Genomic DNA, 21481 nt, shown 5'->3' with positions numbered 1-21481 from the left:
AATAGAACTAAAGGTATCTGTCTTTCAGTTCTTTGCTGCTGCTTCTAAGTCACTTCAGTCATGTCCGACTCCATGAAACCCCATAGATGGCAGCCCACCAGGCTCCCCCGTCCCTGGGATTCTCCAGGCAAGAACACTGGAGTGGGTTGCCATTTCCTTCTCCAATGCATGAAAGTGAAAAGTGAAAGTGAAGTCGCTCAGTCATGTCTGACTCTTCATGACCCATGGACTGTAGCCTACCAGGCTCCTCTTCAGTTCAGTTCAGTTCAGTCACTCAGTCGTGTCCGACTCTTTCGACCCCGTGAATTACAACATGCCAGGTCTCCCTGTCCGTCACCAACTCCCAGAGTTTACTCTAACTTGTGCCCATCGAGTCAGTGATGCCATCCAGCCATCTCACCCTCTGTCATCCCCTCCTCCTCCTGCCCCCAATCCCTCCCAGCATCAGGATGTTTTCCAATGAGCCAACTCTTTGCATCAGGTGACCAAAGTATTGGAGTTTCAGCTTCAGCATCAGTCCTTCCAATGAACACCCAGCACTGATCTCCTTTAGAATGGACTGGTTGGATCTCCTTGCACTCCAAGGGACTCTCAAGAGTCTTCTCCAACACCACAGTTCAAAAGCATCAATTTTTCGGCGCTCAGCTTTCTTCACAGTCCAACTCTCACATCCATACCTGACCACTGGAAAAACCATAGCCTTGACTAGATGGACCTTTGTTGGCAAAGTAATGTCTCTGCTTTTTAATATGCTATCTAGGTTGGTCATAACTTTCCTTCCAAGGAGTAAGGGTCTTTTAATTTCATGGCTGCAATCACCATCTGCAGTGACTTTGGAGCCCCCCAAAAATAAAGTCAGCCACTGTTTCCCCATCTATTTCCCATGAAGTGATGGGACCAGATGCCATGATCTTAGTTTTCTGAATGTTAAGCTTTAAGCCAACTTTTTCACTCTCCTCTTTCACTTTTATCAAGAGTCTTTTTAGTTCCTCTTCACTTTCTGCCATATATGCAGAGTACATCATGAGAAATGCTGGGCTGGAAGAAGCACAAGCTGGAATCAAGATTGCCGGGAGAAATATCAATAACCTCGGATATGCAGATGACACCACCCTTATGGCAGAAAGTGAAGAGGAAGGCTCCTCTTACAACCCACCAAATACTGTTCAACCTCTTCAGATCAGCATTCTTGATTTTTTGGAAATTGAGTTTTTACTCATTTTCCTACAACTAGGAATTACAACTAATTTTCACTACTCTGGGCCAATTGTGTATTTGATATTCTTTTGACACATTTTGGATCTTTACAGATTGAGTCTTTGTTGCTAACTTTGCTGGTATAACTCTCCATGAACCCTTCCCCCAAGTTTTCAGTCAGAAGTGGTCTGAAGTCAGAAGTGGTCTAAATTATTAAGATGATGGATGTGAACACTATACAGACTGGAAATCTCAATGAATTTACTGGGATTTATTTTACAGAGCAATTTTTTCATTTTATATTGCATTTATCTTACTCATATTGTCTTAAGAGTATATTGCTCATTTTGTTTATAAACTTATAAGTTCTGAAATAAGAGGTCTAGTTATTTTTATATACCTCACAGACCTACTGCTTGTTCACAAGGCACATGCAGGCATTAAAAGAATGACAATACACATATGGGCAAAAGGGAGATATAATCTTTTGTATACAAAAGGGAGAGCAGAGGGCAAATTGTCTGTGTCAATTATGTATTGATATCTGAATATGGAGGCAGATATGTTAAATAACCTAACATATATGCCCATCATATGGCCTCTCGATGGCTATAACTGATTATTTTCAACATAAAATATGAATTTAAGCTATTTAATTTTATAATACAGGGTTCAGGGCTCATTGAACAAAATAGTTTAGTAATAAAAACAATCCTATTTGTAAATATAATAAGGCCTATAATGTTTAGTTGATCACTTCAAATCTTAAACTCTGACTCTCTTTCCATCCAACCCTAGAATATCTGGATATAGTCCACTATGGGAGAGTTCTTAGAGTGCAAATCATTTTCATATTTATCTAATCAGACACAACCAGTATGGGGTTTTGGGAGGGGTTATTTAAATAGACATTAAATGAATTTCAAAGTCAAACAGAATTACATTTTGGGTGACCTATGAGAGGATGTAGCAAAATATTTTTAACTATTACCTCTACAAAATAGTCTAACATCCTTGAAATAAAATGTCAGCAGAGAGCAAATCATGCATTCATTCATTCACCAGATGTGTATTGAGCCCTACTACATGCCAGGCCCTGGGGGTACAAAAGATGACCAACACAGAGCCACCACAGTAAACTTCCTGCACACAGACAGCTTCTGTTGCGCAGGAGCTGAGTCTTATCTCCTCCATGAAGCTGCTCCAAACCACAACCTTCCCTATCTGGTGAATTCTTAATACACTTTAAACCAATGTTGTAAACAAGCAGGATCTTATGGGGCTTTCCAGTTACAGACCTCCCCTCACCCCCAATGTCCTCTGCCTGCCTCCTGTTTGTAGAAAAGCTATAAGTTTCCCAGGCCTCCCATGAGCCACAACAGCCTGGCTCAAGAATGAATGATTGAAAGGATGTGACCATATAGCAACAAAAATAGTAATTGGGCCAGGAGAACTAGAAAGAGTTTAAATAGTAAATCAATCACATGGCAGTCCCAGAATCTTTAGTTTCTCCCTGAAATAGATAACAGTATCTGAGGCACATTTCCTGAGTTGTTTTACAGATCCTAAAAACCCTTACAAAATGGAAGAGGTTAACTACTTGATGACCATGAGCACTTAGGCCTCCAGACCTACTAGGGCAGGAGGATTGCTATGTTAACCCCTGTGACATAGCCATATTACTTCACCATCAACCAATCAGAAAATTGTGCATGAGTTAATCACATACCCTGTGATCTCAGTCCCTCACCTGGCCTTTAACAATGCTTTCCTGAAACCCATCGGGCAGTTATAGTGTTGTGAGCATTACCTGCCTCAGACTCCTTATCTAGTGCCCTTCAATAAATGTTGCACTCTCCTTCACCACAACCCAGGGGCAGTAGAATGGCTTTTTGCATGTGGGCAAGCAAATCCGAGTTTGGTTCAGAAAACAGAGTCACCCAATTAAACTTTATAAAACACCATCCTTTGAATGCTTTATTTCTCATACACATGCTCTTAACTAAATGTTAAGCTTCTTTAGAGCAAAGCAAGTTTTCTACTTCATTTTATACTTCAGACCCATGGTAACTAATAGTGCTAGGTTCTGGAGTAGCTGTTTAATGAATAGATGTTGATTGACTGATAAAAACATGGAAGGAAACTTATTTTTGAACCTAGAAAAATTGTTGGCACATTTAGTTCTTAATTATCTGCATTGAGGGAGATAGTTAATGCAAAACAAAGAATAATATACAAGTCATTTCCATTTGGCTTTGGAATGTATTTCCATACTTAACTTTTCATTTGGGTCTATTGCTTGGCTTGAGAATACATTTCCAACAAAACAATAAAGCTGACATGTGAATTTCCAACTGTGATCAAAGCTGGAATGCTGTCTCACTACAGGAAAAAGAGAGGAAGAAATATTGAAATGGCCTATTGGATTTTCAGCCTACACTACACTCATTTAAAATGAAATCAGCTTGGATTGTTTGCTATCTTCTACTTCTTGTACCTCCCTGACTACATGCCTTTTTGAAAGCATTAAACATAGCTGCATTTTACTTTATAGGTGTCCTAACATTTAGAATATTGCCTTTCATTGAGTATGCAAGTATCTTCAAATTCCATTTGTTCCTTCTTTCTCTCTTATACCTAAGTGAAAAAGACAGTGAAAGTCACTCAGTTGTGTCTGACTCTTTGCGACCCCATGGACTGTAGCTTGCCAGGCTCCTCTGCTCATGGAATTTTCCAGGCAAGGATATTGCAGTGGGTTGCCATTTCCTGCTTTAATGGATTTTCCCAATTGAGGGATCAAACCAGGGTCTCCTGCATTGCAGGCAAATTTTTCACCCTCTGAGCCACCAGGGAAGCCCAAGTGAAAAAGACAGGCATTTGCTTAATCCCAAACATCTGGATACTCCCAGAATAATGAAGTGAAAGCTTTCTGCTTCTTCCATAGGCACTTACTGCATGAATGTACTTTTCTCTTTCAGTCTTAACACACACACACACAAACACATACACACAACTTTGATAAAATGAAGGTGGACAAAAGCAGATCATAGTTGTTTACAAAGAATATTTTCCTTGGGGAAAATAAATTATTTCCCATTTGTGAGGTTTAGAGCAGAATGGTCATTAACATATTGTATATGTTTTCTTCATTTTACAAAGCATGTTCAAAGTCATTACTATACCTAGTCCTAATAAAAACATATATGAGGTGGGCAAAGCAAGTATTATTCTTTCAGCCTTACAAATGGGGAAACAGAATGTCTTTCCTAAGTTTACAAAGACCATGGCTAAAACTTAGGTTTATTGATACACATCCAAATGTCTTTTCATTCAAATGGATTAATAAAAAATGCTTTCCATTTGTACAGCACACTAAAGTTCAAAAGTACTTTTATATATATGGGGTAAATAAAGTGGATGGAGAGTGGACTCGAGTGTGCAAAATGAAATTGGCTCTATTTAGGTTTGGAGTCCAGAGGAGCCTGGTAGGCTGCGGTCCACGGGGTCTCTAAGAGTCGGACACGACTGAGTGACTTCACTTTCACTTTTTACTTTCATGCATTGGAGAATGAAATGGAAACCCACTCCAGTGTTCTTGCCTGGAGAATCCCAGGGATGGGGGAGCCCGGTGGGCTGCCGTCTATGGGGTCGCACGGAGTCGGACATGACTGAGGTGACTTAGCAGCAGCAGCAGGTTTGGAGTCAGGACCATAATGTAGAAATCTGGAGATGAATAATTGAGCAGAGTTGCTATACACAAATTTGATAATGCCTTAGCTGATATGAAAAATGCTTAACTAAATGTTTGCTTTTGATAAAGAGGAGTTGGGACTTGAACCTCTTGCAACCAATTTCAACTCAGTTACTCATGACTTTTCTTACTCCAACATCAACAGGTGACTACGTAATATTCTCCTTCTCACTGATGACCTTGGGAAAGCTTTTCTATAGTTTCTTCTTAAACTTTTCATTCCTTTTCAGTACTCACCATAAGTGAGTGCCTTAGCTTTAAAGGAGTAGCTGAGATGTAATCCTCTCAAGTTGATTCTAATTTTAAATGCTTGTCTTATGTATGTGTATGTGGATGGATGGATGGATGGATAGGTGTGTATCTATATATCCATCATCAAGATTTCAGCTGAAAAAGTTCAGTTGTTTGTTATGTATAGCTTTCCATTTCTAACTTCAGTAATGAATTGGGACAATAATAAATAATTACCCTATTTCACCTTTGTAAAACAAAGGAGAGTATTATTACATGTTTACTAACTTGCTTTCTTTTCAAGCATATATTTTTAGTTCTACCTTATAAAGCTAATTCACTTCCCATATCTCAAAGTTTAAAACCAGAAGAAAAGAACAGGTGCTGTTCAATGAAAAGCTAAATTTACTTGCTATAATATTCAAAAGTTACCTCAAAAAGATTCTAACTAGAAATAACTGAACAGACATCTAATACAGAAAAAGACACTAATATATCTGTCTACAATATACAAATAGTACCTGATTGAGATATTGCTGCATATGTATATTAATTGACTCATACTAGCATCACCATCATTGTCTATAAACTGTGTGCATTCAACATACCATGCATGCCTTACATAATTGAATATAGTTTTAATAAATTTCAAATGAAAGCAAAAAGAAACAAGTGATAGCTACAATATCCATCGATATCCAAAAATATCCAAAGATCTACAATATCTTTTCCCAGATGAGTCTCTAGTGGGCTGAAAGGGTTTAAGCATTCTTTAACTAAGCAATACGCTCTTTTCTCACTATTAGCATCATGCACCAAATGTCTATCAATTCCCTAAACAAAGTTTGAAAAATGGAGCTGAAGGTAATTTCAGACTGCCATTCAAAAAAGCAAGACATTTCAAATAGAAAATTTTTGAGCTGACTGATCAGAAAAACTATATGCTCCATTGAGACAGTTTCTTAGAATGTGATTTATAAGAGCCAAAGAGATAATTCTTAATATCTGCATTTTAAATCAAAACATAAAGGAATAACAGTGGAAACATGTTATACCCCTTTTCCTTTTGTCAAACTGAAGTTATGCCAGGATAACAAGCTGTTTTCTACTTACTTGCTAGAATGTTATTTAACATTTGTCATTATTACAATGACCTCTAACATATTAAATATACATTAGGACAACTTTCTATATAGTACTGTGCTAAGTTTGTTGTACTCAAATATGAATAAGGATTTCAGTCTCAAAAGATTTTATAACCCAGTGTAGCAAACACATACACACAAGCAGAGCAGAGGCAAGTCAGTAAGTACAATAATCAAAATATTAAAATGCTATGAGAACATAGGGGACAGGAAATTAATTATGTTTGCTATGATTAAGGAAGACTTTGTGGATGGTATGGTGTAAGTGAGTAGCTAATTTTTAAATTAATTTGCAAACTTTTTGAAAATTTTTTTTTCTTCTGAAGCAACACATAGATTCACAGTGAACAAATGTGAATTTCATCTCAGATTTATGAAGCTTTCTGACCCCAGAGGCAGCAGATACCATGGTTACATGCACAAGGCTTGGAGTCTGAAGGAGCAAAACTTACTTGAATCCTGGCTCTCATTAAACACCAGACTTGAAACATACATAATCTTGCACATGTTTGAACCTTTGAACCTCTATAGCCTCAGTCCTCATACATTTAAAATGGGGTTAATCATAGTACCTATCCTATAGTATCGCCTTGGAGATCACTTGAGATTGTATGAAAGTGAAAGCTGCTCAGTCCTGTTTGAGACTCCATGGACTATGCAGTCCATGGAATTCTCCAGGCCAGAATACTGGAGTGAGTAGCCTTTGTCTTCTCCAGGGGATCTTCCCAACTCAGGGATCGAACCATGGTCTCCTGCATTGCAGCTGGAATCTTTACCAGCTGAGCCACAAGACAACTATATATTCTTAGCACTGTGATTGACACATGGCATTCACTAAACAGTTGCTATTATTCATATTTTACTATCATTTTTATTGCTATTACTCTAACTGATTATACCTTCTATTGCAAATTACTGTGCAAATAACTGAAGTTTAAAACACACACACACACACACACACACACACACACACCAAAAAAAATTGCTTTCACTGCCAAGGGCCTGGGTTCAATCCCTGGTCAGGGAACTAAGATCCCACAAGCTGTGTGAAGCAACCAAAAAAATGATAATAATAATAATAATAAACTTCCAAAATATGATGAAGAGTGCATACTTCAAAGAATGCTAACAATCTTCCTTTTTGAAAAAGCAGTCTTTCTCCCCTATTACTGACCATGCTCTATGCTTACTCTCTCTCTTTTTCTTTCTTTCATTTTTTTAACCCTGGGCCCTCTCTCCCTGAGCAGTCTCATGAAAACCAGTTTTGCTTTGAACTTCCAAATTTGCTGAGTTTGAGACCAGCAGGCAATTGAATCAGTGAAGTTCCCTCTAGTCTAGCCTAAAGCTCTTGACTTTTTAGCTCTTGATTTTCTTGATTTTTCGGCCGAGATTAGTACATTCATACCGGGGGATAAAAGCCTTTCTGTTGAGGTTTCTGTTTTGTTTTGTTTTTTATACGAGCATTTACTTGCAAAGTATGACTCATCCTCTCTCTTAAACCTGTAACTGGCATGTTCTCAAAGGTGACTAATATTTCTGAGGTTGAATAATAATTGTATCAGTTTTTCATCTTTCCAAAAATTATCCTCTTAATAAAGAAGAGCAGAAGAAAAATTGACTTAGCTGCAGAGCAGTAGAGACCCCAAATCTATTCTGAATTGTCTGGTTAGGGCGGTGTGCTTCTTCCAGAAGTTGATTTTTAAACACTTCAAATGACTTTCCCTCCGACTATGAGGAAATGCGAGGTGTTGATAGTGAGCTGACAGAATGTTAATGTCATTAACATTCTGTCAGCTCCTCTTGTCAATGTGTTAATGGTGCCCCTGTTACTCAGTCCTCCCTGCCCTCTGGTTGGTGAAATGATTTAGCCAGCAGTCAATCAAAAAGCTAAGCTGATTTGGGGCAATAGAAAGCTCTGCCATTGACAAAATCTATGTGAGCAAATGTGGTAAGAAATTTGTCAACAGGATATAAGCAGTAAGGTCAACACTGTGGGTAATGTGCTTTTTAGACAGTTGAAGACTGGACCACAACATATATTTTAAAGTCTAAGGAGCCCTCTTTTCAGAATGAGTTTGCCCACAGGAAAATCAAGGAGCAGTAAGTAAAAGTGATGCATGGATTTAAAAGAAAGAAAGAAAAACTCTTTCATATTCATGTGATTGGTCAAAAGACAAAAGCTGAAAAACTTGGAATCCACATATAATGTCAAGTTCAAGAGATGGATCTCAAGATCAACAAGACCACTCACTCACCTCTCCTGTTGCTGCTGCTGCTAAGTGTCTTAGTCGTGTCCGACTCTGTGTGACCCCATAGACGGCAGCCCACCAGGCTCCCCCATCCCTGGGATTCTCCAGGCAAGAGTACTGGAGTGGGTTGCCATTTCCTTCTCCAATGCATGACAGTGAAAAGTGAAAGTGAAGTCGCTCAGTCGTGTCTGACTCATAGCGACCCCAAAGACTGTAGCCCACCAGGCTCCTCCGTCCATGGGATTTTACAGGCAAGGGTACTGGAGTGGGGTGCCATTGCCTTCTCTGCCCACCTCTCCTAAGCACAGGTTATTTTTCAAAACTTTGAAACCGACAGTGATTCTGAACCTCATCTCACCAATTTTTGCAACAGGTGCCAAAACACAGACAGACTACCAAATTCCTGGTCACCTTAAAAAAGGATGACCTGCTGAACCTAATAACTTTAAAACAATGAAGCTATGACAAATAACTGTATGGGTTGTTGAAGTTATCCTGAGACAACTTGAGCTCACCATGGTGACACAGGGACAACTGTGAACATTTTCATCACCAGACATGGAAAATACTCATTTAATGAATAGGGACATTTTTTAAAGGCTCAAGAGGGTAAAATTGAGCAGTATCTGATACATAGTAAACATTCAGCTAATGAGTGAACATTACCATTTTTATAACTTACTAAAAAAAGAATATAGATTCTATTTGAATTCACTGACCAAACAACTGAACCTAAAACTTCCAATATTATTATGATGAGCATACTGACATGAAGAATACAAAGCGCTTTGCTTTTTCAAAAAAATCACAACAGCAAATTTCCCGACATGGTATCTAGATTTTTGAAGCATGTGTATTTCAAAATATATGGTGCTATTATATCCAATATAGACCATCCCTTTCATCCTAGAACCTCCCTACTATGATTTATAAGAGAATTTTCTCTATTTCCCTCTGCTTTCTAGTCTTACAAAATTAATCTTGCTTCGTTTACTCTTTCCACCTTTTAAAAAAAATTTAGAACAAGCAAACAATTTGGGGTTAAGAAAGAGAGTCAGATGTGACAAGCTTCCTTCTAAAGCCACTGACTATTATTTGAAGTGAAGTTGAAGTGAAGTCGCTCAGTCGTGTCTGAATCTTTGCGACCCCATGGGCTGTAGTCTACCAGGATCCTCAGTCCATGGGATTTTCCAGGCAAGAATACTGGAGTGGGTTGCCATTTCCTTCCCCAGACTATTGTTTAGGAGGCAGGAAATAGCCTGGCTTACTCCATTCAAAGGAGAGATTTCATTCCTTTTTTTTCTTTCTGACATTTACTTTTAAAAGATTTGGGCTATCCCTTCTAAAACTGATTACGCTTTACATGCTCTAAAAAGGTGATTCAAAGTTACTCAACTTCCTGTGAAGATGTATATGAAGAAAAGTTTTATAACTACAGGCACAGCCAACTACTCTTATATCCCTTTTGGTGTATTAAGTAAAAGGAGTATCTTGCATTAGATGACCTCCATTGTCTCTAGCTATATTATTCTGTGATATAATACATACTTATTGAACGCCTTCATGTTGCTAGGTGCTGGACATTGGGATGGGCATATCGGAATTAACACGCTGGACATGATCTTGGCCATTAGGCCAGCAAGACAGAGAAGTGAATAAATGCCATACTGTCAGCAAATTGTAGTCAAGTCTGCTACCTTGTGCACTGTTGTATTTTCATGATTTGGTAATGCCAAGCATGTTATAAGTGTTCCATCAATAATGTGAAAGAACACGAGTGACATGCGATGCTATGGGACGTAGACCAACCTAGAGATTTGGTGAAGATTCAACCTACATATTCATCTGCCTTCTGGCCATCATGCCACTGCTGCTAACTATAGCACCGAACCCTTCTAAAAGTCTAGAGTGGCAATGCTATTCAGTTTTTGAACTCACAGGTCTTACAGAGAGGTTACTGTTTAAGTAAAGGTAAGATTACTTTCAATCAACAGATAACTACCCCCATACTTGTGCCTATAGTTACTCAACTTAAAGGGCCAGTGACCTCAAGTAAATTAATTTATTGGCAGGGGACAGAAACAGTGGAAAGATCATCCACTACACAGAATCTTACACTAAAAATAGGATCATGGTTCCAATTTTAAAACTGAATCAAGTATCCCACAAGGAAATATCCTTCTCTTTTGAAATTGCCGAAAGAGTAGAAAAAAAATTAAATAAGCACCAAAATTCATATAACATATACACATATGATGATCAGACCTTTTGTTTGCCATTTTCTATAAGATCCAACCTCTCAGTGGTTGTCTAAGGGGTCTTCCTAAGCAAGAATAATTTGAGTACAGTTTTACCATTGTAATATATTAACTGGAAGTTTTTAATCAACTCCAACCAAAGGATAGAGTCAATAGTCTACTTTTTCTCTAAAATAAATTGTTATATATTTCTTTTTTTTTCTAATATAATATCCAAATTAACAGCTCCATACATTTTAATATAGTTTTCAATCCCCATGTAGACAGTCACACTTTGGTGCCACTTAAATGAAGAATAACCATTCATCCGTAACATACAGATACAGAAGGCTCTGGATTTTCATTCTAAAGCACTTAATTACCTGCATAAAGAGAGAAATAAAATAGAATCCAGGCCAAGTTCATGAGGGCTTGAAATTACTTTTCTTTTTTGAAATGAGCAACAAAGATTCCTCAATGTTGCATGCTGTTGTGTGGCCATATGCCAACTGTAGAAGAAAATGTTAAAAAGAAAAAAGGGATCAGGAATTAAATACAGATATGTAAGGCAAGAAACAAAATCAAAAGGTGAAAACTGTAGGCGGTGTTTCCAACCACAAGACAATGTAACAAATTTGAAAGAAAAATCTAATCAGCAACAAAGTTAAATCTTCATATTAAATATCTCGATGTGGGCAGCTATGTAATTAAAGGTTATTTTTGAGGATTTCCTGCCTCTAATCTCCCACAAACTTATGTTCCCAATATTCCTATTTACATAAGTACTCAGCATCACTAAAGGACCACACAGAATACAGTATTAATTTATGAACCAAATACTGAAAATGAAAAAAAAAAATTTCTTTTCACATAAATATAAATTGCCATTCTCAAGTAATTCAAGATCAGGACCATAACGTCCAAGCTGGGCAGGAAAGAAAGCATATGAGAGAACAAAAAGACAATAGATTTAACCTTGAAACAAGGTGAATGCCATATAGTTGTTGAAAGAACTTACTTATTATCAGATAAAGAATTTACAGTATTTATTCCCTCTTGAGAGATAAAATGGTGAATCAATCTGCAGTTCAAGATATTTATTTAAACCCAGAGGAGGAGGATATGGCTTTAACTTTTGAAAACCAAAATAGGAAAAAAAAAAAAAAAAACAGCTCTAATATAGTTTATCTTTAGATACCAGATTTAACATTAAACAGTTCAAGCTAAATATCATTTCTCAAGTTTTCCTTTCATATAATTCTGTATTTTTATATGAATATACTGTATGAAAAATAGGGATTTAAAAACATTTATGTAGCAGGCAATGCTTAATGTTATACAGATAGCTATTACAATTTACTAAAATACATAATCTACTGATCAATTCATCTATCCATTCATCCAGGCATCCATTTTATTCTTCATAACCTTTCAGTCTACTGATATCAGTTACCCTGTGATTGCCCTTGAAAATGTACGTGTCCCCTCAGAAAATACCTGCACATACACAAAGAGAACAACAACAACAAAAAAGAACTCTGACAAAAAAATTTCTTTTATTGATCATTTCCTTTAAATAACTGGTTATATAAGGAGAGTCTTTGTTTTGTTTTAGGTCTTATCAAACCTCATAAGACTTACCTTGCATATCTTGTAGGCCTTCAAATGAAACTCTTCTTTGAGAAATGGCATTTTTCTTATATAATCATTCCCTTGCCTACTACTCTATGATTCAAAATGTCATGAACTAAAATTTATGCTGCTAATATAAAAACAGCCTATACACAAATTCATCCAAACCATGCAAATAGAATGGTAAGTTTAGAACTAACCACAGGGTAAATAGATATTTGGATGGACAGACAGACACACACACACATAGACAGACACACACACACACACACACACACAGAAACTAACAAATAAAATGCTTAAATAAAGGATATTGTCATCTTTTCCACAAACTTATCATGTTGATTTTCTGTTTTGGGGAATTGCTTGATGTCACGTTCCAGATGAACAATTTGTTGTTCCATTGCTGCAAGGTTGCTCTTGAGAATTTGAGCTGAAACTGAAGAACAATGTGCAAAATGTTTAGAATATTTTACCAGGTATTCCATAAAACAACTAAAAGAAAACCGTATCAGTTCAAGTATTTTTTTAATGTGGAGAATAGTTTCATGAAACCAACTCACATTTTTCTCAATTACTGCTCATAAAATATCTACTCTCCATGAAAAAAGTGAAAATGTGTAATATAATATACCAAATCATCATGTTTAATATGGGAATGTCATTTTATTCAGCCATTAGCTCAAATGAATCCATTTCTATTTAAATTTATTGATGGACTTCCTAATATTTCATTCTTTAAAATCTAATGTGAAGATTAAAGAGAAACTAGGGTTCAAAGAGATCCTATCTATTTAATGTATGTTCTTGGCTATGTAAATGATTTAATGTTAAATTACATAAAAGAATCAAATATTTTTCTTTTGTTGAAAGATCCTGATTTTTATAAATCAATATCTATGGTTTAAATTCCTGAGTTTAGTACTTTTCATACTCAGAGACAAGAAAAATAACTGTTGATGTGAAGAATTTAGAGCAAACCATAGTGAATACATATGCACATTCACACCCACAAAGCCTTGGTGAGCCCTCAAACATGATCATTAGTTGCCTTAATTACCCCTAACATTTTCTGCACTTTTCTTTTTCTCTCCTCATTGACAACCAGTAATTTTAAGAATTATATTCAAAGCGCTCTTAAATACGTGCACGCTTTCCAGATCTCTCAGGATGCCTTCTTTTCACAGAGCTACCTTTTTTTTTAAAGCTTATACTATTTTACAGATACTCTATTACTCCATGACTACCAATTATATATGAAGACAATTCTATCAATATCAACAGTATTTGACAGGGTTCTAGTTGAAAAGACAAGGTAAGTATTAAAATTTGATAGGTAGCCTGCGACATTGATTTTTAAATACAGGTTTCTGAAACACAGTTCTTTTCATTAAAGGACCATGAAACAAAAATAGAATAATATTACAATTCTTTTTTTTTTTAAAGTAAATTGCAGTCTCATTCAGAGGCTGCATTGTATTAGAATTACAATGAATAATTCAAGACACTGACAAAAATCAAACCACTGGCAAATTTCAGCCAGTCTTCTGATACAAATTCATCATGCTGACATACACACCTATATAACTCAATGAGGAGAAATTGCTTAAATATACTTGGAAGTTCAAGAGAGTGAAAATCAAACACCAACACTAAAGACAAATTATTTTTTTCCTATTAATCTGTCAGTACAAATAGCTAGGTCCAATTTAGTTCCATTTGTTTAGATCTGACAAACTTGGAGATTATTCCTTATTAGAGAAGTCAAAGAGTTTTGCCCTGCCAAAAATGTGCTAACGGCTTGGTAATCATTGCTTGCTTTATTTAAAGGATGAGTTTACTGTGAAGGAAACCATTCTCTCTGAGTTTAAACCTGAATTTTTCCACTTCAGTTTTTCCAGGAGATTTTTGCTAATTATTCAAAAGGCTTCTGCATTCCCACTCCCTTGATTAAAAAGCTGAAGATATGAAGTTGACAAGTTGTTTATGTTATTTAGGCTACAGGGAAGAAATAAACTCATGATAACTTTCTGCAATAAACAAAATGTGCCCAGAGGCAAAGTTTATGTCACAATGGTAATTCCAGTAGTAAAAAGGGGATGATCTGAGGACTGTTCTGATTGTTCAATAAAAAAACAGCCTAATCAAGTTGATATACACACAAACATATAGATAACTCAAATAACAAGAGACATTAGTTTTAATCCAGTGAAATTGCTTTTACCCTAAAGTTGAATTCTGAATAAAACAATATTTTCTAGACATCTATCAACCTCAATTTCACATGTCAAATCCTTAGATCTCTATAAATCCCTCTAGAGCTCTAGTCCAAATTCTCTAACATTTATAGACACTTCTATTTGTTTAAGCGATCTTCCACATATTACCTTTTAAGTGAGGTTTTTTTTCTTTTTTTGGTTTAGTGTACATAAACACAGTCTCTGTTCTAAACTGTCGTGATACTTAATATTAAGATCCCTAACACTTTGCTCTTCCCTCAGTACTTATCATATACCGTAGCCAATGAATGTTTGTTGAATGAATATGTATATTTCAATGAGTTTTGAATTGGATTTAAACATATGCCCACTTCTGCAAATGGATGTGTATGTAGAAAAGTTAGATACAACAAAAGTAATCAGAAGTTAGAATATTAATTATTAAATGAAAATGAAAAAGAAATAGGAAGTTGAAGTCTATCTAATATACAGAAGAGGCAAGGTTGCAGGAGATGCTTAAACAAAGGGAAAAGTGAAAAACTGAGAAAAGGAAGAGAAGTAAGGGACACCTTCTCCTAAGCTTCTCTATCCTTATCCTCTAATAAACTATTAATATTATGCTGGAACCAAAGAAAATAAAATACCAGAGATGTGAGAATCCAAGAATTTTAGCACACCTGCAAATTTATAGCTGCATTAAAAGAAAAATACCATTATATAAAATAAATCTCCTTAAATTATTGGAATTGTGGTATCTTAGAGTTGGAAGTGACATTAAAGGAGATATGGACCAGCCCCCTCAAGGTTTAAAAGCTCAGATTACACAGATTAACAATTATCATTGTTAGCCTTCCGAAATAGGAACAGACTCACAGACATAGAGAACAGATTTGTGTTTACCAAGAGGGAGAGAGAATGGGGATGGGAAGGACTGGGAGTTTGGGATCAGCAGATGTAAACTATTACACATAGAATGGGTAAAAAATAAGGTCCTACTGTATAGTACAAGGAACTATATTAAATATCCTGTGATAAACCATAATGGAAAAGAATATATGTATAACAACCACTTTGCTTCACAGGGCTTTCCAGATGGCGTTAGTAGAAAAGAACTCCCCTGTCAATGTAGGAGACATAAGAGATACAAGTTTGATCCCTGGGTCAGGAAGATTCCCTGGAGGAGGAAATGGCAACCCACTCCAGTATTCTTGCCTGGACAATCCCATAGACAGAGGAGCCTGGAGGATTACAGTCTACAAGGTCACAAAGAGTTGGACATGACTGAAGCGACTTAGCATGCACACATGAATCCACTTTGCTGTACTGCAGAAATTAACACAACACTGTAAATCAACTAAAGTTCAATAAAATTTACAAAATAAATAAATAGACAGACAATCTCCATTCCCAGAAAACAGCGCCTATGACAAAGCTTGCATGTAACAGCTTTATCGGTGGTGGGGTTTAATCCCAGTAAAACAGGCATGAGGGAAGAGAGAAGAAAGCAAATACAAGAGAGGATGTTACAGAACTGGCTATACCTTTACAGAAACTACAGCTGCTTGCTTAATGTCTCAGGTTGTCTCAGGGCCATTTAACGGGTATGTGAACCATGAAGTCACATGGGGCCCCATGCTTAAAAGTGCCCTGTTCTTTGTTTAAGGCTTTATTGTCAGCACTTTGAACATCTTAGTAATTTTTCAAACTAGGCTTTGCAATTTCGTTTTGCACTGGGCCCCTCAATCATGAAATCAGTCTTGGCCTCTGCATAAGACAAATAAAGCAACTTCAACTTGAAAGAGTTGGTTAAAGGAGGTGAAAGGCTGACTTGGTGCTCCTTCTCATTTCTTACTCTCTCATTGGTGAAATGCTATTTTAAGAGACGTGAAGGTCTGGCTGAGGAGCAAGACAAGTGGCACCAGATTGGAGGGAGGGCTTTGGCACAGAAGGGATACCCAGTGAATTTACAGAGGATTCATTCTATCCCTGAATGGCGTATTTCCTTTTTAACAGTTGATATAATCAGAAAAATTCTATTTGCTTATAATTAAAATCAGTATACTTGAAGTTTTCTTACCCATTAGTCCTCATTTTGCCTTAAAGCAACACCGCTTGAGTCTACTTCCTATTTTATAGGAAAGATGTCCCTTGCATCTTCTTAATCTGTCAAGGTTACAAAGATCCAGTTCCTTCAACTAGTCCTCCTAAGGTATAAGGGTTAGTAATCACTTATGCTCCTAATCAATAATTAACATTTATTGAGTATTTACTATGTGTTAAATATTATCTCCTGTTCAAAGATAATGGCCCTGTCATGATGAAGGGGCTTGTATAACTCAGTGAAGCTATGAGCCATGCCATGTAGGGCCACCAAGGATGGATGGGTCATAGTGAAGATTTCGGAAAAAACAAAAAAACAAAAACATGGTCCACTAGAGTAGGAAATTGCAACCCACTCCAGTATTCTTGCCGAGAGAACTCCATGAACAGTAGGAAAAGGCAAAAAGATATAATACCAGAAGATGAGCCCACTAGGTTGGAAGGTGTCTGATATGATACTGGCGAAGAGCAGAGGGCAAATACTAATAGCTCCAGAAAGAATGAAGTGGCTGAGCCAAAGTGGAAAGAACAGACAGTTGTGGATGGGTCTGGTGGTGAAAGTAAAGTTCAGTGTTGTAAAGAACAATCTATTCATGACTTACACTGTATAATTGTAAGGGATTTGATTTAGGCCATACCTGAATGGCCTAGTAGTTTTCTCTCCTTTTTTCCATTTAAGCCAGAATTTTGCAATAAGGAGCTCATGATCTGAGCCAGAGTCAGCTCCAGGTCTTGTTTTTGCTGACTATATAGTGCTTCTCCATCCTTAGCTGCAAAGGGCATAATTAATCTGATTTTGGTTTTCTCCATCTGGTGTTACCCATGTGTGTAGTCATCACTTGTGTTGTTGGAAAAAGGTGTTTGCTATGAGCAGTGTGTTCTCCTGACACAACTCAGCCTTTGTCCTGCTTCGTTTTATACTTCAAGACCAAACTTGCCTGTTATTCCAGGTGTCTCTTGACTTCCTACTTTTGCATTCCAATCCCCTATGATGGAGAAGAAACCTTTGTTGGTATTAGTTCTAGAAGGTGTTGGGCTTCCCTGGTGGCTCAGAGGGTAAACTGTCTGACTGCAATGCAGGAGACCCCGCTTCGATTCCTGGGACTAGAAGATCCCCCAGAGAAGGAAATGGCAACCCACTCCAGTATTCTTGCCTGAAGAATCCCATGGATGGAGGAGCCTGGTAGGCTACAGTCCATGGGGTTGCAAAGAGTTGGACACAACTGAGTGACTTCACTAGAAGGTGTTACAGGTCTTTATAAAAACTATCAACTTAATCTTCTTCAGCATCAGTTCTTGAGGCATAGACTTGGATTACTGTGATGTTGAATGATTTGCCTTGTAAACGAATGGAGATCATTCTGCCATTCTTGATGTTGCACCTAAGTACTGCATTTCGGACTCTCTTGTTGACTATGAGGGCTGCTGTTTTTTTCTGAAGGATCCTTGCCCTCTGTAGTAGATATAATGGTCATCTGAATTAAAATTTCCCATTTCCATCCATTTTAGTTCATTGATTCCACAAGATGTTGATGTTCAATCTTGCAATCTCCTGCCTGACCATGTCCAGTTTACCTTAATTCATGGACTTAACTTCTAGGTTCCTATACAGTATTGTTCTCCTTATTGCAGAATTCTGGCTTAAATGGAAAAAAGGAGGGAAAACTACTAGGCCATTCAGGAATGGCCTAAATCAAATCCCTTACAATTATACAGTGTAAGTCATGAATAGATTCAAGGGATTAGATCTGCCAGAGTACCAGAAGAACAATGGATGGAAGTTCAGGACATTGTACAGAAGGAAACAACCAAAACCAATCCAAAAAAAACAAAATGCAAGGAGGCAAACTGGTTGTCTGAGGAGGCTTTATAAATAGCTGAGGCAAGAAAACAAGTGAAAGGCAAGGGAGAAAGGGAAAGATATACCCAACTGAATACAGAGTTCCAGAGAATAGCAAGGAGATAAGAAAGAAAGTGAAAGTGAATGTCGCTCAGTCATGTCAGACTCTTTGCGACCCCCCCATGGACATACAGTGCATGGAATTCTCCAGGCCAGGATACTGGAGTGGGTAGCCTTTCCCTTCTCCAGTGGATCTTCCTGACCTAGGAATCGAACTGGGGTGTCCTGCATTGCAGGCAGATTCTTTACCAATTGAGCTATGATGGAAGCCCAAGGAGAGATAAGAACGCTTCTTAAATGAACAATGCAAAGAAATAGAGGGAAAAAAAACACAATGAGAAGGACTAGAGATCTCTTCAAGAAAATTTGAAGTAACAAGGGAACAAGGATGGGCACGATAAAGGACAGAAATGGTAAGGCCCTAACAGAAGCAGAAGAGATTAAGAAGAGTTGGCAAGGATACACAGAAGGACAAAAAAGATCTTAATGACACAGATAACCATGATGGTGTGATCACTCACCTAGAGCCAGACATGCTGGAGTATGAAGTCAAGTGGGCCTTAGGAAGCATTACTAGAAACAAAGTTAGTGGAGGTGATGAAATTCCAGCTAAGCTATTTAAAATCCTAAAAGATGCTGTTAAAGTGCTACACTCATGTCAGCAAATTTGGAAAACTCAGCAGTTGCCACAGGACTAGAAAAGGTCAGTTTCCATTCTAATCACAAAGAAGTGCAATGACAATGAATGTTCAGGACTACCGTACAACTGTGCTCATTTCACATGCTAGCAAGGTTATGCTCAAAATCCTTCAAGCTAAGCTTTAGCAGTGTGTGAACTGAGAACTTCCAGATGTACACAATGGATTCAGACAAGGCAGAGGAACCAGAGATCAAACTGCCAACATTCACTGAATCAAGGAGAAAGTTCCAGAAAAACATCTAGTTCTGCTTTATTGACTACGCCAAAGCCTTTGACTGTGTGGATCACAACAAACTGTGGAAAATTTTTAAAGACACAGGAGTACTAGACTATCTTACCTGTCTTCTGAGGAACCTGTATGCAGGCCAGAAAGCAACAGTTAGTCATGGAACTGATTCGAAATTGGGAAAGGAGTATGACAAAGCTGTATATTGTCATTCTGCTTAGTTAACTTATATGCAGAGTATGTCATGCAAAATGCCAAGCTGGATGAATCACAAGGTGGAATAAAGATTGCTGGGAGAAATATCAACAGCCTCAGATATGCAGATGATACCATTCTAATGGCAGAAAGTGAAGAGGAACTAAAGAGGCTCCTGAGGTGAAAGAGGAGAGAGAAAAAGCTGGCTTAAAATTCGGCATTCAAGAAACAAGATCACAACATACAGTCCCATCACTTCATGGCAAATAGAAGGGGAAAAGGTGGAAGCAGTGACTGATTTTATTTTCTTGGCCTCCAAAATCACTGTAGATGGTGACTGCAGCTATGAAATTAAAAGATAAGTGCTCCCTGGAAGAAAAGCTATGATCAACCTAGACAGCATAATAAAAACCAGAGACACTACTTTGTTGACAAAGGTCTCTCTAGTCAAAGTTATGGTTTTCCAGTAGTCATGTGTGGATGTGAGAGTTGGACAACAAAGAAAGCTGAGATGAAAGAATTGATGCTTTTGAACTGTGGTGTTGGAGAAGACTCTTGAGAGTCCCTTGGACTGCAAGGAGATCCAACCAGTCAATCATAAACGAAATCAGTCCTGGATATTCTTTGGAAGGACTGATGCTGAAGCTGAAGCTCTAACACTTTGGCCATTTGATGAAAAGAACAGATTCACTGGAAAAGACCCTGATGTTGGGAAAGACTGAAGGCGGGAGGAGAAGGGGACGACAGAGGATGAGATGGTTGGATGGCATCACCGAATCGATGGACATGAGTTTGAGCAAGCTTCGGGAGTTTTTGATGGACAGTGAAGCCTGGCTTGCTTCAGTCCATGGGGTCAAAAAATTTGTGCTTTGGTCCGTGGGGTCAAAAAATTTGTGCATAAAATCTGTGCATCGATATTTCTCTTGAGACACTTACAATTTAGTTACTCTGCTTTTCTAGACATTCCTAATACATAGGGTTTTTTTTTTTAAACTATTAAAAAGAATTAACTTGTGTCTACGTGCCTGATTATTTGCCGTGAATACATTTGCTTCAATCTTAAGAGGAGGCAATATTGATAATATAACCAATTAGGTCCTAGCTTACATTACTTCCAACATCTCTTCAGTGTTTGCGCATGCTTTCATGCATGTATGTGAGACAGAGGGAAATACAGACACACTCACATATATATATAACATTTATATATATAATTATTAAATATATATATATATATATATATATATTTTGTTACTGCAGGTGATAGGGAGATATAGGGCCGCTGGAGTTCCAAGAACATTTAATTACCAGAGTGAGTTACAAATGATTCTCTACTACGAAGCCGTCGCTCAGGGTCTATTTTTGTGCTTGTCATTATATTAGTTCACTAATATAAATTAAGGAGTCTTTAATGACAGTGCAAACATTTTTTAGCTGAGTAAATTCCCACTACAGGCATTTTCAATGACTGACTAGTCAGTCAGGTGTGACTTTAACTTTTTTCTCTAAATTACAACATTAAAAAATAAAATCATAGCTATCAGGTTTGTTATTATAGCTCTCTTCCTTGTACTCCATAAATAACCCTTTAAGTTCAGTACACTCTCTTCAGTTATACGTAGGGAGAAACTTTCCCCCCAAATCTTATTTATCTACTTACATCAGTTAAAAAATATACATATAGTACTTCTTTTCTGGC

General features: G+C 37.3%; 1 protein-coding gene and 1 long non-coding RNA gene across 4 annotated transcripts in view; both read right to left on the bottom strand.

Annotated features, from left to right (window-relative positions):
* DIAPH2 (diaphanous related formin 2) overlaps positions 1-21481 on the bottom strand; it is a 953573-nt gene that overhangs the window by 330376 nt on the left and 601716 nt on the right. For all 3 annotated transcript variants that reach the window (XM_070461796.1, XM_070461795.1, XM_070461794.1), the window contains one exon: positions 12757-12881. In XM_070461796.1, the coding sequence (XP_070317897.1) occupies positions 12757-12881 (125 nt within the window). The remainder of the gene's footprint in view (positions 1-12756; positions 12882-21481) is intronic.
* Positions 11020-12750, bottom strand: LOC139033121 (uncharacterized). The gene is made up of 2 exons (XR_011485729.1): positions 12452-12750; positions 11020-11319 (listed from the first exon to the last, which is right to left on the bottom strand). It is a non-coding gene; the product is annotated as an uncharacterized lncRNA (long non-coding RNA).

The sequence above is a fragment of the Odocoileus virginianus genome, chromosome X (assembly GCF_023699985.2).
Source record: "Odocoileus virginianus isolate 20LAN1187 ecotype Illinois chromosome X, Ovbor_1.2, whole genome shotgun sequence".
In the NCBI taxonomy this organism is placed as follows: Eukaryota; Metazoa; Chordata; class Mammalia; order Artiodactyla; family Cervidae; genus Odocoileus; species Odocoileus virginianus.
The sequence above is the reverse complement of the archived record's forward strand: the minus strand, read 5'-3'. Positions and strand labels throughout refer to the sequence as shown.